The sequence below is a fragment of the Vigna unguiculata genome, chromosome 3 (assembly GCF_037176805.1).
Source record: "Vigna unguiculata cultivar grain cowpea cultivar isolate G323 ecotype 2 chromosome 3, ASM3717680v1, whole genome shotgun sequence".
NCBI lineage: Eukaryota > Viridiplantae > Streptophyta > Magnoliopsida > Fabales > Fabaceae > Vigna > Vigna unguiculata.
The window spans coordinates 58,091,667-58,110,153 of record NC_140794.1 but is presented as its reverse complement, the minus strand read 5'-3'; the positions used below and the strand labels follow the sequence as shown (position 1 = coordinate 58,110,153).

Here is an 18,487-nt window from a genome sequence, read left to right as displayed (position 1 = left end):
TATCATTTCATTATTACAACAAATATTAGTAGATGCGTGAAGGGTTCTGTGTTGTTTATGTTTTTGTCCCAATTTTTGAAATCGTGACAGAAGAGAAAGAGCGAAAGGGGGAAAGGGTTTCGATTTCGGAAGAGGAATATTAATACTGAGTAGCTTGTGAAAGAGAGGGTTCAGTCTTTCACAATGAAGACGACGAAGGGTGGCAAGGTCATGAACCCCACCGATGCTTACCGGAAGGAGCTTCGGAAGAAAGAATTGAAGAGGGTATTCTTCACTTCCTTAACCCACGCACCCACGCTCCATTTCCTCTTTCGCTTTTAATGTCTTTTTGTTGTTCCCCCTTTTCTCTTATCCCTGCCCTAATTCGTGTTTTACCCTTTCACATGCTCCGCTGTTGTTAATTGATTGAAAGTGCAAGTAGTTTTTCTTTGAATTTGATAATGCGAAAGAGATGCAAATAGGGTTTTAAAACAGATGAGCTGTTTTCTTTCATTCAAAGAACTTAGCTTAATTTGTCGTTATTTCTGTATTCTTTAAAGTGTGTGTTCTTGCTATGTATTGCTTGTATTTTTTAAGGTTTCAGCTCATGGTCGGATTTTGATTCTTGACACCTTTTTTTATTTGTTTTGATCAATAGAATAAGAAGGAAAGAAAGAAGGTGAGGGAGGTGGGGATTTTGAAGAAAGATCCTGATCAGTTGAAGAAGCAGATTGAGAACTTGGAGATGATGAGTAAGTCGTGCTTTTGTTTTTCAATGGAAGGCTGTAAAATGCAATATACTTTCTCTCAACTTACCATTATTATTATTATTATTATGGCAAACTGATTGCTGAGAGGACTGTTTGATCGTGCATGTGGTAGTTGTTGTTTGGATGAATGTCTTAGTCTGTGTAAACGTGAGAACACATTTTCAGGAGTAGGAACAACTATTGAAATTTCCGTTAGAGTAACAAATAAATTGTGATGATGAAAGAGAACAAGTTAATTAGATTTTTACAGACTAGCAAAACATTCAAATTAAATTTGGGGAACTTTCAAATGCTCACAGTGAACCAAAAACATGACACTACAGTGCGTAGGGAAGTTCATTTGAATTCTGTACGAAGTTTCTTTTATCCTTGAAGGGTACCCTTTTTGTATTCATGGAGCACGGGCAAAGAACCATGTGTCCATGTCGATTGGAAAAGCTATTTCATTTGCAATTATTTAGATAGATATGGGTGTTGTGGCATGAAACGTAAGCAGTTATGCATTTGCTTCTACAAGATAATTTCAAACTCGTAAAGGGAAATCAAGTTACTGCATATACATGGACTCATCTGGTGCACTGGTGACTATAGTTGTTTTCTGGGATGTAGTTGTATAATTAGAAATTAAGTATGATATCTTTTAGGATGATTTTACCATTCAAATTCACTGTGCATTGTTGGTTGTGGCAGAGGCTGATGGTGCTTTGGATAAAGCAAGAAAGCACAAGAAGAGACAACTACAAGACACACTTAACCTTGTCCTAAAGAAGAGGAAGGTAAGAACTTGTTATATGTTCTTTCTGTTGGATCAATATTTTCTATTATTCAATATTACTATGCAGATTATCAGGTACTTATGTTCTGTACACAATTATGTATGGTGCTAGTTTGTTACGAGTATTTAGAAACATATTTCATCAATCAATGAAAATAATCATTATTTCATGATCCAATGTGCCCTTTATATGATGTAAAATATCTTAGTTCGTTATAGTCTCTAGTATCTTTTTCTCTGCCGTGATCAAAATCCATTGGTTTCCATGAATGAGTGATTGCTGGTTTTGTGCATTTGAAAATCAGTTGTAACAAGAACATAGGCTTATGTACCGTTCTTGTCATGGGCAAGTCCCATTAAGAGTAGCCGACTAACATGTTTGGTTTCACGTCAGATCAAGGAAAAATGTGGATCCATTATCCATATTCTAGTTGAAGCTACTTTGAATAGGTTCCATTTTTCACATTGAAAACTTAGATCTTAGACTCCAATGTCAAACCAAACATGCGCTTAATGTAAGTGGAAAATTATGAACTGAGTTTAATATTGTATTAGTTGTAGAATCTGTCTGGTTTGGCTAGTGGTAGACTGAAAATTCAGTCTTCAGGATTTGAACATTTTATTTGGATATATGCTTTATTTAGTTAAATGGTTTCTGCCAATTGTTAATCAGCGATGGTCTAGATCTAATCCTTCTTGTATAGGAATATGAAGAGAAAATGCGGGAGAAGGGTGAGGCCCCAGTTATGTTCAGGTGAAGAATTTTCTTGTCATTTTAAAAACATAGATTTATTCCCTATTTGTGTGTGTCATTTACACATTCTAGGATGACTTTTTGGCAGTCATTTGGGGCCTCCTCGAAGGAGAACAACTGCAGAAGAAGAAGAGCGGGTTAAACACCCAAAGCCTGAGGTAGGATTTAAGTTGATTCTGAGTGCATGCTTTATGTTTTCCTATGCTCTTCCTTCTGAACTAAACTGGCATAGCTGTCATTGATGACTGGGTGACTTGCTGATTTTTCTACAGGACTCTGTTTATTACCATCCTACATTAAATCCTACTGGGGCTCCACCACCAGGGAAACCTCCTATGTTTAAATCATCTATAGGTATGCTGAGCTTGTTTTTCATATTTGTCTTGTAAAATCATGGATCTATAATGGTGTTGGTTTGACTCTTCTGTACTCATCAGTCAACTATTGTGCTCGAATGCAGGGCCAAGAATTCCTTTGTCTGGTGCTTCATCCAGTGGTGCTGCTTCATCCTCAGCAATGGAGACAGAGGATGATGTATTAGCTGTACCTCCACCTCCTCCACCGCCTCCACTGCCTGATGGTAGTAGCAATGCAAGTTCAGCAGATGGCACTGTTTTACCTGCATCTTTACCATTGCCTCCTCCCCCTCCCATGCCTCCAAAGCCTGCTAGTGCCGTGTCTGCGTCGTTACCACCACCCCCTTTGCCACCTCCACCCCCTGGTCCCCCACCTAAAGATCAAGTTGCAAATCGTCCTATTCTTCCTCCACCTCCTCCGCTTCAACAGTCTCAGCCACCTCCACCTGGCACTAGTGGAGGTGAAGGGAGAAATCAGTCTGCATTAACAGATGATTCACCTTCTAAGGATCCTAGTCAGGTAGATTTGTCTTACTAAATGGCTTTGTTTTCTGTGTAAAGGCACGACCTGATTATAAAGGCATTGAAAGACATGATGTTAGAGATATATTGAAAGCATTCACTGGTGCTGGTATTATCTGTAATGATCAAGTATGCAGATACAGCGATTTTTCAAAATTTAGGATGTGGAGATGGCAGTGAATATTGAATAAAATACTAAAACATATGTCTATGCTTACAGAAAAAAAATAGATATATTTTTAATTTTTAAAAGTATCAAAGACCGATTTTACAGGGTGGATAAGGTTGTCTACATTTTTTTGCTCTATTTTATCATGTTTTAGCTTTGGTCGGAACCTATTTTCTTTGTTTTGAAACATTGCAAAACATATTTTAGATTTTGGACACACTAGAGACATTTTGTAATGGTGAAGACTCAAAAAGGGACTGTATCTTTGTTGTTTTTTCTTGTATGTGTTCTGGTCTTGGGTTCAGTCATGCCTATGGTTATTTTGGTATATTCATGCTTTGTTGATGGGCAGGTTTTTGGATATTCATGCTTAATAGATGGGAGGTAGTATACATTTATCATGGTATGATTCTTCAAAACAAAAGCTTCTTGGACGGTAACAATTTCTAAAATGCAGGTGCAGCTTCCTCCCCCTCCTCCATCCAATCAGGTGCCACCAAAGACTGGTATGGTTCAGTCTGATGGAGCTGTTTCTACGGAGAGTAATAATTCACTGTCAAACCAGGAGATTCCAAAAATGGTTGCCGGGCATCCTCCTCCAAGGCAACAACCTCCTGTTCCAGGACCCGCTTTAATCCCAAGTTTACAGCCTGATGTATTACCCCCAGGAATATCCCGTTTCCCACCACCCCCGCCACCACCTGACATGAGGCCTCCTTTACCTGTGGCAGGACTCCCTGGTCAGGCACCACCACCTGGAATGATGGTTCCCCTAATCCATAGGCCACCATATGGCCCTCCACCTGGTCCTCCACCAATGATGAGGCCTCCACTTCCACCTGGTCCTCCTCCAAACTTCCAGGAAGAGGATCATATGGCAATTAGGCCGCCTCCCCCTCCTCCGAAACCATCTTATGTTAAATCTGCTGCTTCTACTGTTGTTAAAAGGCCATTAGCGCAGCACACTCCAGAACTCACAGCTATGGTAAGTTGAGGGACTTTTTAGTTTCCTTTTATATTGGCTCTTGAAGTTTTTGCTTTTATAACAAGTTTTTGAGTAAACTTATTTCTGTTGTATTTTGATAATTAGCTTTCTTAAACTCTAACTAACAAAGTTAATGCCATCATACTGTAATTAAGTCTGGTGGTAATTTCTTTTGCTACTGCATCTAGTGTTTTGGATATCTTATCATGTAACCAAACTAATAACAACTGAATGATTTATATGTGCATTTGCTCATACTCGTACGGGACAGATTTTCTTAATAAGAAGAAATGTTACCTGTGAGTTTGAATTTATGTCTGAGCCTGAGGAAGGATAGCTGTTAAATAAGTTAATTTAACCGATGAGAAGTAATGTTTTGATAATTCCTTTTCCATGTATAACCAATTAACAACTCTTTTATAAGAATAGTATAATAATATCTGGGCTAGTCAAATTTTGTTTTCACAAGTGGTTAAATAAGTGATTGTTAACTGGTTATATAGTTTTGTCAAATTGTCAATGTTACAATATCCCGCACTCTTTAACAACTGAGAACTTACAAGTAGAATCACTTTGTTATTATTTCAATCTCTCGTGTATTCCTCTAATTGCTTTATATTGTTTTTTTACTAGGTTCCTGCATCTGTGCGAGTGAGAAGAGAAACTGCAATGAGTAAAACAAAACCGAAACCAGCAGTGCCAACCTCTAGGAGCGTCTCTGGGACATCAGGGCCAACTATTGTAAAATCAGAGTCAGTGAGCTCGTCATCAGCTCCAAAAGCACAGAGCATTGATGACTCTTATACGGCTTTCTTGGAGGACATGAAAGCCCTTGGTGCACTTGATGGTTGAGATCACCACGAGTGGCGGTGCGGTTAATGGTGATGGATGTGCTTAATGGAATTTGTTTATGTTCAAATATTCACTCTCTTGACCTCACTCCATTTTTTGTTCTTGATGAAAGTTAATCAAGATCGTGTACACTCGTTACTTCTAATTTTTCTCCTTTTTTACTCTAGATTCAAATTAGTGCACTGTCTTTTAGTTAATAAAACAATGTTCATTATTAACCAATGTTGTGTAGATACTTACAAAAACACACACATACACACACATTAAAAACTAGATTTAAAGTTTTGAAAAAAAAAGATGTGGCTAGCAACACTTTTTTAAGTAAAGTGGTACGAGTTTTTTTTTATTTTTTTATTTTTTTATTTTTTTTTAAGTATGCCAATTTATTGTGCAAAAGTGGATTACACAACAATACCAATTGGAAGTGTAATGGCCATGGGTTTTCTATGTTGAATTTGTACTATAGTATGTTATGTGAAATTGTGTCTATTTTATATTGAAAACTAAGAGGACAGGGAGAATTTTATATTTAGTGGACATTTAAGAAGAAAAGTAGTCAACTTTTACAGCATATTCATGTTAGAGTGTAACTTTGAGAGAATGTATTCTCGAAGCAAAACCTGGGTTTAACAAAATTAAGTTATGTACCACTTTAAAGAAAATGCCTTATTTTAGATTAAAAAACAAAACAAATAATTTTAAATCTCATGCTACAGATGGGACGTAACAAAACTGGACCTATTGGCATGGATGTTCGTAATAACCATAAAAAGGTGAGGTTGTTTTTTCTATTCAGGAAAGAGTTATCTGGGAAAGTATGAACAGAAAACTAAACTAATTTTGCTACAGTATCCAATCATACCATTTATTGTGTGGCTAACGATGTAACAATTCCAGCTATTATATTGATAAACAATAATGCAGCATCCTACAATTTACTTGAGGTCAAGGAAGAAGAAGTATATTTCATTATTTTGTGAATCCTTGGTTAAAGCTTTTAACTAAATTAGAGGGATAATCTGAACAGCATGCATTCACTTAAATTAGTTCATCGCTTACTGTAATACAAGATTCCGCTTAAGACATTCTATATTAACCTTGTATATTGAAAGCAGCCCAAACAACTTGGATTATACAACATGACATGATACGACAACATGGCCAATAAAATATGCTAATCTATTGATGATTTTCTATTTTGACAATGGTTTTCTCTCTCTCTCTCTCTTGTTTTATTTACTAACAGGGTTGAATGAAATGAAACTATCTGACCAGATTTAAATTGGATTTCATTTTTTAGTAGAAGAGACAGATGGAAAGTACCCGATTCATAAAAAAAAATTGAATTTTGAGAGAGAATATAAGAACTTTTTTGGAGGGTAAACCAGACATAAGAGACAGAATGTCAGAAAGTTGAACACTAATGAAGCTCTTTTGCTCTGAACACTACCTTCCTCCTTCGTTTGTCAACTCACTAATACTTGTAATATATATATAATGAGATGTATGTAAGCTGAAGTACAGACCCTTTCAACTGGTTTTTGTTCCATGAATGGTGTTTTTTTCTTCCTCTGCCATAACTTTTTTGAGTTTTGTTTTCGTTATGAATGTAAATGGTTTTGTTTTCTTTGCTACTTTCTGTAGAGCGGCCATTTACCCTCAGTACCACGATCTGGTTTTGCCCTTACCATGGAAGCACGTGTTGCAATTTCACAGAAGATGAAGGGATACAGAAGCAATTCCATGTGATGATTTTGAAATCTATGGTTTGTGCAGTAAGGTTCTGTTTTACTCAAACAAAACCATATATGATTGAACACTGTTTGCAGCAATTGGAGTGTGGTAGCAAACAACAACAAATGTTGACAATCTTGTCCATACAAGTGGCAATGTTGGAATGACATAATAGTTTGGGACGGTTTGTTAAGCTGGACAAGCAATTACGACATGTATTCAACATTCAAGAATTGACAACTCACTGCAAAACAACACTGTTCAACCTGACACTCAATTTTGCTTTCATCAATTCCTGTCATTAATTAAACAGAGAAAGGGAACAAGACAAGGGAATCAATCAAGCTTAATTTCATTTATACACCAATCAAAATGCTATAATGGGGTATTTTTTTTTATCTACAGTACAACACAATTAATGGTACAATGCATTATTTTATCATTCAACTCTTTCTTGGAGACGATGCTTGCCAAAAGGACGCAAGAGTTGAGATAAGCATCAAATATTTTGTATTCGTATATTTTCGAGACTGTTTAATTATACACAAAAAAAGGTCAAGTCGTTATATTGTTAAACATTTTACACTATTAACTAATAAAAAGTATCTTTAGTACAATTTAAAATGGTTATTGTATTCATAAAAACTATTACTGTGAAATACAAAAAGTTAATGTATTCTAATTAAAATTTTCTATTAAATGTTGTTTCAAAGTTTTAAATCATTAGTTTTATAGTATTATATCTTTATTGCGAATGCTTAGTGGAATAGGTGAATATTTTTATTGTATTATTGTGAATGATTGTGTCAAGTTAGTATATTTTGATTTAGAGATAAAATTACCTTTGATGTTTTCTTAATTGAAGCTTTGGGTTTTTTTACCTAGTTTTGGTTTAATTCACAATCCACAACTTTTTGAGTTGTGAATCTGTTGACTCAAACATCCAATGTTTCAATAGGTTGTCATTATTATTGAAAGTTCTTGAAGGTAGTGTTCACAAGATTTCCTTTGAATTTTCTTTGAAGATATACTGTAGCAAAATTGCATTGGTCTTTACTCAATTTCTCAAAAATTGCAAACGAAAAGGTTTGAGGGATAAACATTGTGGAGGAAAAGGCCATTATTAGATCTAAAAGACTCTGTCGATATGGTGTAACTAGTGTGAAAACATCACTTTCATTATGCATATTGTATCAGTTTTCCATAAAATGATGTAATATAGAGTGCATGACAACTTAATGTAGCAATGTATATATGCTATTATATCGGTTGTTAAACTAATTGCTCTAACAATAATACACTACATGTAGGGTTCACAAAATTATTTATGTATGCAAATATTTATAGATAAAATTTGCTATAAATAATTAGTGGATACTTCAAATGAGAATTTGTTGGAAATATTTTAATATAATTTAAAAAATAAATAATTAAAATAAAATTCTACTGTTATTAATATTTTTATAGATTTTTAATTTTATGGATTAATGTCATTTATGGCTAACGTCTATATTCTTATTACTATTTACTCATATGTCTCTTTCTTTTACTTATAAATATACCACCTAGGTGCATGACAACAAATACTATAGTTTTCTAAAAAATGTTCTTCTTTTTCTTCTTAATACTATCTCTTAGAAAAAAAGTGATGTTCACAAGGTTCGGAGATTCTTCGCTGCACTCGATCGATCTAACAGATTGTTATATTTTGGGAGAGAAGCGCATATGATTTTGTTTTGCACAAACGCATATGATTTTGTTTTGCCCTATGTAGTATGATGTTTTTTCTCTAAGGATATCGTTATGCATGCCTCGATCTAAGCTTTCTCTATCCTATTGTCCTTTATTTTTTTTTATCACTTATTGTTATTATAATTGTTGGGTCTTTGATTAATATTCTTTGATTCATTAACATGTCAGTATTATTATTGCTCTAATAATTATTATTATATTATTTCATATTTTTATTATTAATAATATTATTTTTTTAATCATTTTCTAACCGTATTTACATATAATGAGTGATGAATAATATAATATTTGTTTATAAATGGATCTGATACAAATATTATACTATCTATGTCCATGGATATCCATTACGTGTGAGAAAAATTAAAATTAAAATTTAATTTATATTTTATTAGGTTAAATTTATTTAAAATTAAAATTTAATTTATACTTTATTATATTAAATTTAATTAAAATTAAATATTTAACATATTTAATTTAGTTTACAATATATTTTATATTAGATAACAAACACATAATGAATTGAAGTTAATCTATGTATTATAATCGGGACATACCTCCTTTTATTCCTTTTTTGTGTTGTTATTTCTTCTCAAACTTTTCACTTTATCGCGATCACATCATTCTATCTTTCTCCTCTATTTCCTACTTTCAATTCACTCATTCTCTTCCCTCATTTCCTTTCTTACTCCACTCTCTCTTTTCCCCATTGCAGCAGCCACCTTCAAGTAGTTGTGTAGTTAAATAAATATAAAAAGCAAAATTGAAGATTTGTGACTTCTGATTAGGGATGATGCAGCATGACATAAATAACATTTAAAGAGATTAAATAAAAAAAAAATCAAGTGACAACTGTCCTTATTCAAGAGAAACAAGTTTCACAAGGTGGATAAATGTTGTTAAATATTCATTATTAGGGTTTACTAACTTTTTTCTACTTTCTTCTACATTTATTATAAGATGTAAGGTAACCCTTGGTACAAAAATGATGGATATAGAGCAAAAAGAACTCATAACTAAAAAGGTTAAGATATACTGTTTTTTTTTTTTTTTTTCACAAAGTCGATATAAATAAAAGCCTAGTTAACGATGACCGAAACAAAAAGAAGGAAAGAAGTACAGAAGATGATTATGAAACGTGACACGATCAAACCCAAATGCGTAGTTCTAAATCACGTTCATGCTGATTAGAAGTTCTAAAAAAAGTGAAATAATTATTAACAGTGTTGCCCTTTACAATGAGATTTTAGTACGATTATTGTAATGAAAAGCTTTTCACATAAGAATTTGTTTTAATAGAGTTTGTGTGACCCTATCAGAATCCTGCAAAGATCGACTCAATCAAGTTCGGTCATGTTCCATTAAGAGTGGAATATTTGACTTGACCCAATTCACTGAGTATGCTACTATTAACCATAGCTTTAATGAGTATTTCTTTTTCACGTTTCTCACTCTACTTTCTCCTTTTCATTCTTGTAACCTCTTCCACAAGGAAGCTATTCAACTTATTAAAAATCAACCCAAAAGAAGTTAACAAATTTCAATCATGCTTATTTTGAACTATAACAGGTGAATCTAGCTTCGTATATTTGCATGATGATGAAGAAATTATGCCCCACATGCACAGGAGAAAACCTAGTATTAATTATAGCTTTGTGCCTCAAATTCTTCAAACACTTTCTTTTTTACATTTAATCAGATGAATTAACTAATAAACTTAACAATGTCTATCCATATAGGAATATGCAATCTGATATAATGTATTACTTTACATTACTTTGCTTTTTTTCTTCCAGTGAAAAGAAAGTTCAACTTGTTTTCATTCTTGATCAAGCTTTAAACTTTTGTTTCACTGATGAATTTGCAAAACTGCTACCTACCTTTTTAAGGCAAAAAGGGGAATCAAATCAGCGATGTCGAAATTCTTCAGTTTGAACACTTCTGTTCGACAAGTTAGAATTTTCCGTTTGTAAGCTTAACATGTCAGATTTAGCTTTTGAGAAGTTGAAAATCGTTGTCTGAGCAAATTGTAACTTTAGTCAAAACTATAGTCTTAGTTTTGAAAAACAAAACCAATCTTGTTCAGCCTCTTGTGTTTACATCAAAGTTTCTCAAACAGCACAGTAACACGTAAGAACTGTTTAAACTTACACACTTGATCATGGTTAAATCCGTGTTAAAATCTGTTAAATAACACAGGATAAGATAAGAACCTGTTCAGATTTTATTCAGGTAACGCTAATCCAAATTCACACTTAGAAATAGAAGAGTGATGAAAAGTCCAAACTAAATCAACAGTGTAATCCAAAAAGGAAGAAAAAAAGTATTTTTTTTTTTTTCTGAGAGGAAAGGCAAAAGAAAAAAAATTGAAAGTAAACCCAACGAAATCCAAAAGGGAACAAAACAGTAGATTTGATCTTTCTTGCATTTGACCCAAGGTGAAACGATATCTAACCTCATAGCACCAAATTTCAGGTACTGTCCCTCTCTCTATCATCACTGCCAGTGACCACTCTTTCTCTGTCTTCACTCTGTGTTTTTTCCTATTTTGCAGTTACATTCATCGACTTGAGCTTCTGATAGGAGGCACTCAGCTTTGGAGTTGAGGGTTTGGATTGGACCCTTTGGTCCTTCCCATCTCCCCTCTCTTTTCTTTTTTCTCTTTTCTTTTCTAATTCTTCTCTTGTTCTTTCTGGTTTCTACAATCTAATGCTAACTCATCACTCATGATTCTCCAACTCTAATCTCACACTCACTTCCCTAAACCCTAATTTAACATCCCTTCTCATGTCCAACGGATCCCCTCCTCCGGTGACCGGCGAACGGCCCCTGCCACCGGAAGCCAACCCCTCAAACCATGTTTCCGATTCGAAGGAGGAAACCGCAGTGGCTCCTCCCATAACCACCAGGAGTACCCGCCCGTCCCGGGCTTGCACCATGCGCGCTGCCTCTCGCCTCCTTTCCTCGCCGGCGGCGGCGAAGAAGGAGGTTTCTCCGCCGCCGCCGCCGCAATGCAGCAAGATCGTTACTCCGCTGGTGGAGCCGCCGTCGCCGTCACAGTTGCCACGGTGGAACCTGCGGACGATGTGGGAGTTTGCTTCCGTGCTGAATTTCTTGCACGTGAGTGGGGAAGTGTAATCTTTGTCTTAGGTTTGCTTTTGTTTGTGTTTTCTGTTTGTGAAAAGTTGTGCCTTGTTGCAGCTATTTATGCCACTTTTGAATATCTCGCTGGAATTTTCTGCGGAAGAGTTGGAGACTGCCCTTCTTACCCCCAACGATACTCTGTTTCATATTCATATGCCTTTGCTAAAGGTTGGTTGGTTTTATTACTAATTTTTGTTTAGTTTTCCTTTTAGTTTGTGTTTTGGTCCTTGGTTCATGTTTATGGCATTTCTTTTTTTCTTATGTGGATGTATATCTTAATCTTTGTGGGTTGAGTTTGTTTACTGCTTCTTGTTGTTGTGTTTACTCTGCACGTGTTTAATATGATTCTTTCATCATGTTTCTTCCTGTTCTGTGCCGAATTCACTTATTTTGAATGTTTATGCTCCAACTTTACACCTTCAATTGCAGAATATAGTTTTGTAACCCGGTCGAGTTGGATGCTTGACTGTAAGAGAGATTTTAGAGTTATTAAGTGGAATCTTTGTTATTATAATTTGTTCAGGGAAGCTTCTGTGGTTGTACAATAGTAGAGTGGATTAGACAAACATTTTGCATTGGTGTTATTTAGCTTTAGATCAAATATAAGTGTAGCTAGATGTTTTGGGAATGTTTTTATGACCAAGGTAAAACCTGTGTTTTGGGATTGCTTATGAGTTTTGGCTTAGGCCCCTTGTGTCGTGCTTTATATATTTTTCTTTTTCAGTTTTACATATTTTTGACATAATGCAGATGATTGTTGGTCATAGGGTTGGTTCTGTAATGCTGGATTTGATGGGTGGACGAAGGCCTTTTTTTTTTTCAAATATACATTAATGATTGATGACTTATCAATGAATTTGACCCATTTTATATTCTGAGATGAGATGGATATAATTGCTTGCGTGCTTGAGGTTGACCGAGGTTTGTAAATAGAGAGAAGGTGCTTGATTCGGAGATTTTTACTAGAACTATGAAAATCCCTTTATTCAGTAGCTAAAAGATAAATTTGAACTAGAGAGAAGGTGCTTGATTCGGAGATTTTTACTAGAACTATGAAAATCCCTTTATTCAGTAGCTAAAAGATAAATTTGAACTTGCCTTGTTCTTTTCATCTGCATGAGTGTTAAATTAGGAACATGTGGGGATTGTGATAAGCAGATCTGAAGGCACATTTTTCTGCTGAAGCATTGAATGCAACCATGAAGTTTGTTTATTCCATGCAGTTGTTGCTTTTAAGAACGAAAGTGACACTGTTTTCTTAATGAAAAGGTTACAATATCCGAAACAGTCTGAGTAAGTTTTAAAAGCTGTCTGCATTTATCCATATGTTGACTTTGACCCCACTCTTGATGTTCTGGATGCATATCAATCTCAAAGGTGCTGTTGGAAGGAGTAATATATATACCTTGGATTGCATAAGGAAAGGCCAACATAGAAGAATTTTCTAAACTTTGCAGAGCTGCTACTGGTCTGATAATAACATATATTAAACGTTTTGATAGGCAATCCCTCCTATTACCCGAATGGCACTCACACGAGATACTTGGATAACCGTATTGTGCAGGAAATTGAGAGATTGGTGGCATTGGGTAATAAGTTACTTTTTCAATCAGCAAGCTGATATTTTATGATAATGTCTATTTTACAATTTCTAGAGTTAATAAGAGGATGGAATCCAAATGTAGGTTGCTGATGGGGATCTTCCAGTTGTTGCTTCCCATGGGTAAGCTCTCATGCAATTTTTGCAACCCTAGAGTCTTAATCTTCAAATACCACAGGTCTTAGGTTATGCTAATGTGACAGGGCGGAGATTGAAGTGTATAAATCACTTGATCCAGGGATCCGCGTTGTCATCTTAAAAGCAATATGCGACATTCGTGTTGAGGTATTTTTTGTTTTTTAGTATTCATCTATTAATATATGTTTATTTTAAATGGATGAATTTTAGTATGGTAGAATGCGGCCTGTCTGTCTGATGTTTAATATCTTAATGGATGATCGTATCCATTTATGCTATGTAAAAGCTGTTCATGTTCTAGCATGGCATTGTCTCTATTCTGGCATGCTCCTTGCATCTTTCACATAAACGAGTCCATTATACTTGTGTATTTAACGAGTTGTTATATAACAATCTGCATAGATGTGGCTATGTTCTAGGCATCCTCCTAGGATTTTTACTTGGTCATGGTCGTGGGGAGCCCAATATCAAAACCTACTGGGTGCATCCACAATTCCCCAAATTTTCTTACTCTGTTGTCCCTTTTTGTGTTATACTAGTGATGTCATGATCCAATTTGAGTAATTATTTTGCAGCAAGAAGACATCCGAAGTTATATTGACAACTCAATTAAACACGGTGTTCGACTTTCAACATTCCGTAAAGAGCGTATTGGAGGTGATTCAAACGGAGTTTCTTATTGGTAATAAACTTTTGTTTTGGGTTGTCATGGTTAAATTTTGAAATCTTATATTAGAAAGTATAGTGCTTATGGTTTTTTTCATTTGAAATTTGACTGGTGCAGGTATGAAGATGATCCCATTATTGGTCACAGGCTGTATCGAGAAATAAGGAAAACTGAAGTGATTCAAATGAAGAAAGGGAAAGCAAGAGGTTCCCAGGTTGTTTCTAGCACATCATACCAGTGGGAAGCAGTTGCTACCAATTTTGATGAATTTCAAGATGTTTCTGTAAGTTACTAAAGCTGGGGGTTGATCTACGTTCATTTTAATGAGTTACTTATCACTTAAGCATGGAACAAATAAGATTTGTTGTAGTTGTCTTGATTGGAGTTGGGGCTTTGGTGTTATAGATTTGGGACTTTGATAATACATCACTTGATAACTGTAAATGTAAATTACACAATAGTTTCTCATGCTGGAAAACACCATAAATCTACTTTTATTGTGATTAGAAACCCAAACCTATAGTCTCAGCAAACTTTCTTAGAATTTTAACTTTGTTGGAAATCCAAATTAGGCGTTCTCCTTGAAATCTGATGTTAGATTCAAAACTTATTTGTCAGAATCTAATTATAGATCAAATGAAAACCTGCATGATTAAAATTACCTAAGGTTTTTTTCTTACAGATCTGTTTTTTTTTTTATTGTTTAATTTTGTAAACAAGAAGAAAATCATTAATTTTCTTGGGTTATCTGTTGCATCATTTGCTTATTATATGCATAAGTAAATTACCTAAGTGGTTTGCAATAAGAAACTACAATAGAAAGGATGAGACATCCTTTAGGATACAAATGCATCATAAACAAAATCAAAAGGTTATGTTGTAAGATATCTGTAGGGAAAAAGACATTGAGAATAATACTGAAGAAGCAAACATGAATGTTATTTCTAAAATTCTGCGTGGAATTTTTTTTTTCAATTTTATAGATTACTAAGTAAGTGTTTTTTTTCTTCTTTAGTTAGTGTTTGTTGGATGTAGTAGTCTTACATCCCAAGGGCTGGCAAAATCTTCTTCAATCATGTTGTGGGTGGTTCTCAAAAGTCAAAGACACCTTCATAGTAAATTGCTTCTTAACTAATCTGAAAGTTATTTGATCTCACAAGCAAACATTTTAAATTTTTGTAGCTAAGCCTTTGTTGATTATATGATACGATCCAGAGATCAATGTTAGCGATTCATGAGATCTGACGTTAAATGTGGAAGCATTTGCATTGTTCAATTCTTTGATGATTTTGCACTTTAGTCATTGTTATTTAGTGCATAAAACTTTATCCAGATGGTCGGTTTTACCCTCATTTTTCTTTTTTCATTTTCAGTAAGAACAAAAAATTAGTGTATCCTGCTCTTGTTATTAATTAATTACATCTTTTTAGCCGCGTCATGTATGAATTTAGTCAATTCTTTCATTGGATTACACAGGAGAAGCTTTTCTCAAGTAAAAACAGAACAGAGATTTCTGTGGGGAAAAAGCTGAAGATAGACATGCTTCCTGAAGTTGAGAAAGCTCATAAGGTAAGGGTTGAGAAATTTGAGAAGAACTGGTGTTTCTAAAATTAAATTCAACTTCTTTTTTAAATATTGATTTATGGTCCTTGAAGAATCTTAATTGCATTTTCATTCAACTGATACCAAATTGGTTGGGTTGGCACAGAAAAAGGAGAAATTGCTGAAAAAGCAACACCGACAAGCTCTTCTGCTCGATAATTACTTGGTTGTTGATGGGCTTGGTCCAGGGCGTTCTCTTCGTGACAGGAAACCTGTTACCTACACTTTTGGTAAGAGCAAGTTTAATTATAACTGGAGCCATCATTTTCATGGTATTGGTAGTTGATGCCTAGAATTGGTTGATTTGAATTTTGTTTTAACAACTGTAGTTTGTTTGTTAGTCTCGGTTCCTTCTGTATAAATATTAGAATGTATAAAATATATCTATATCTGGATTCTATTGTTCAATTTTTAGAGCAACTTTTTGATCTCTACACCCTGCAAAGTAATCTGGGGATTTGGTTTCCAATATTTCCTAGTTGTTTTTATCCCATTAAGATTAATAACTTTATTGTATTTGTGAGCTTGGGATTGTCTATTACTTCTACCTTACTATCTGGATAAATAGGACCTTTGGATATTTTATAGCACTTGATTGCAAAACATGTTGATGTAATATAATAGGATGCTCTCCTTTTCCAACAAAGAATATATCTTGAACAAAATATGAGTTTCTGTGATTGCGCTCTGCCCCCTGGTACCTCCTATCTGTATTATACTTGGGGCTTATCTGGTTTTATTAGTAATCCATTTCCCGGGATTGCCAGTGCTATCATAGGGATACTGCAATGGAAATATTAAGATCCAAAAAAAAAAAAAACAACTCAAGTTGCTCCCATCTTCACCTGTAGATTTTTTCATTGTCAGCAACATGCAATTTCATACATTGGCATCTGTTAAAACTATATGTTTGTGTCCTTTTTATTACTTGGGACATGATGGTTTGAACCTCTGTGACTTGCAAATTACCCAAAACACTCACATCTAACCCACTCCTATTGGTTTTCTTGAAATTGTTGACTGAATTTTCTGATTTTCTTTTTTATTGAACTTGAATCAACTTACCCTCAGAAACCACTGTGTGCTTGTTTCAAACCTAACCTGAAATTACTGTTATTGCAGATGATTTCGACCGGTCAATCAATGAGGCAATTAAAGTAACCAAGTATGTTCTTATATCCTTTCCTTCTTTGTTTGGTGAATGTATGAGGAGGGAGATAGGTCAGTCATAAGCATTAACTTGTGCCATGAACTCATGACATGTATATATGTTCATTCCATTGACAGGCAGAAACAGCCATCTCCAGAACGTATGCCCAGGAGAGAATCGGTAGCAAAACCTGAAGCTTTGACTAATGGTAAATATGGTCCTCTGCATGCCACACAAGATGCGAATTTTGGTATACCGTCTTCAGAATCAGCTGACTCTTATGATGACAAGGAAGACCATGAAAATGACAACTTGGATCGAAGGTGTGTATTTTTTTGTTTCTTTCAAATATGCTGAGATGTTTCTTCTCAAATCTAATTTTCACTAATAATCTCATTTTAACGTTAGCAATCGTCAAAGACGGAGACCTAATCGGTATTCAGAAAGGGAGTTTGTTGAAGCAGTATCATACAATGAGGCAGATTTTGATAGTGACGATGATATTGTTGGTGAAGCTGTATATGATGAAGAATATCTAGAGAAACGCAAGCATAAAAGGAAGTCTTCCAGTAGCTCTGAAGGAGAAGAAGAATATGAATGGGACGAATACAATGTTGAAGATGACGAAGAAGAAGAAGAAGATGATGATGATGATTCCTTGAGCATGAGTGAGGATAGTGACAAACCCCGCAAGGTCAAACGGTTGCCAGGCCGTACTAGGAGAGAAACCAAGCTTAGATCTGTGGGTGAGATTCAATCAAGTCTAAGACGAAGTAAAAGGGCAACTAGAAATTCTATAAATTACCGACAATATGAGGCCTCAGAATCAGAAACTGAGTTTATCAAATCTGACAAGTCTGATACATCAGCTGATCATTCAGAACCCAGTGAGAATGGTGAATACATGATGGAAAGTGAAGACTCAGGTGGCAGTGATGATGAAGTACAAGAAATGAAAGTAGATGAGCCTGTTGCATACCCTGCAGTAGAAGAGAATGAACAAAACCAGGCTCCTGAAAAATTAAGTAGCCCTGGTCAGGAGGAAGTTGAGAGCACAGGAAAGAGACGCTTCCTCGATTTGAATGAGCTTGCCCCTACCACTGGTTTTGATGATGGTCCAAACACAATAATGAAAGATGAAGACAATGATTACTGAAGCTTCTTATTCTGCTAAGAGCAGGAATTGTAGTTTTCTATCAGGGAAGCCAATGTGTATGATAATAGAACTATAAATTTTGTTATAAGCCTCAGAGAAAGTTACCATCTGGTTTCTTCTTGAGGCACAGTCTGAGCAGCCCTTGGTGCATGATTTGCCACCAGAAGCAGCGTGATACGCAGTTATGTAGATTAGGTAGTCACTTTTTCTTTAATATTTTTACATTCAAAGGGTCCTCCAAAATGAATGAAAAATTGTTGGGCGTTATTTAGCCCATCCAATCCCTGTACAATAACTCTCAACAGGTACTGTAACTTTAAAAAATATGTGGCTTTCAGATTATTAAGCCCCTGTACTTTTTGTCCTTTTTTTTTTCTTTTTAATT

At 35.0% G+C, this 18,487-nt stretch overlaps 2 protein-coding genes across 3 annotated transcripts; both read left to right on the top strand.

The window, feature by feature from the left end:
- ELF5 (proline-rich family protein) lies at positions 1–5,307 on the top strand. The gene is made up of 9 exons (XM_028064943.2): positions 1–264; positions 638–731; positions 1,440–1,525; positions 2,229–2,278; positions 2,367–2,436; positions 2,551–2,632; positions 2,739–3,154; positions 3,783–4,310; positions 4,944–5,307. The coding sequence occupies exons 1-9, from the start codon at positions 184–186 to the stop codon at positions 5,160–5,162; spliced, it is 1,626 nt and encodes a 541-aa protein (XP_027920744.2). The 5' UTR covers positions 1–183; the 3' UTR covers positions 5,163–5,307.
- Positions 5,308–10,970: 5,663 nt separating this feature from the next.
- LOC114175662 (DDT domain superfamily) lies at positions 10,971–18,448 on the top strand. Of its 2 annotated transcripts, XM_028060437.2 has the most exons (13): positions 10,971–11,120; positions 11,200–11,765; positions 11,847–11,957; positions 13,292–13,378; positions 13,475–13,512; positions 13,593–13,674; positions 14,103–14,209; positions 14,312–14,477; positions 15,671–15,763; positions 15,903–16,026; positions 16,919–16,961; positions 17,084–17,269; positions 17,355–18,448. In XM_028060437.2, exons 2-13 carry the CDS (start codon positions 11,433–11,435, stop codon positions 18,100–18,102), a joined length of 2,118 nt encoding a protein of 705 aa, XP_027916238.2. In that variant the 5' UTR covers positions 10,971–11,120; positions 11,200–11,432; the 3' UTR covers positions 18,103–18,448. The 2 variants fall into 2 exon arrangements, with proteins under 2 accessions (XP_027916238.2, XP_027916237.2); XM_028060436.2 differs by lacking the exon at positions 10,971–11,120 and having other exon boundaries at positions 11,135–11,765.
- Positions 18,449–18,487: the final 39 nt, after the last annotated feature.

What these genes read in the sequence shown, in the direction of transcription:
- LOC114175662 (XM_028060437.2), top strand. Translation starts at nt 11,433, where the DNA reads ATGTCCAACGGATCCCCTCCTCCGGTGACCGGCGAACGGCCCCTGCCA. An exon ending in TTCATATGCCTTTGCTAAAG is followed by an intron (nt 11,958 to 13,291) that starts GTTGGTTGGTTT and finishes ACGTTTTGATAG; the next exon opens with GCAATCCCTCCTATTACCCG. An exon ending in GAGGCAATTAAAGTAACCAA is followed by an intron (nt 16,962 to 17,083) that starts GTATGTTCTTAT and finishes TTCCATTGACAG; the next exon opens with GCAGAAACAGCCATCTCCAG.
- ELF5 (XM_028064943.2), top strand. Translation starts at nt 184, where the DNA reads ATGAAGACGACGAAGGGTGGCAAGGTCATGAACCCCACCGATGCTTAC. An exon ending in TTGTCCTAAAGAAGAGGAAG is followed by an intron (nt 1,526 to 2,228) that starts GTAAGAACTTGT and finishes CTTCTTGTATAG; the next exon opens with GAATATGAAGAGAAAATGCG. An exon ending in TTAAACACCCAAAGCCTGAG is followed by an intron (nt 2,437 to 2,550) that starts GTAGGATTTAAG and finishes ATTTTTCTACAG; the next exon opens with GACTCTGTTTATTACCATCC.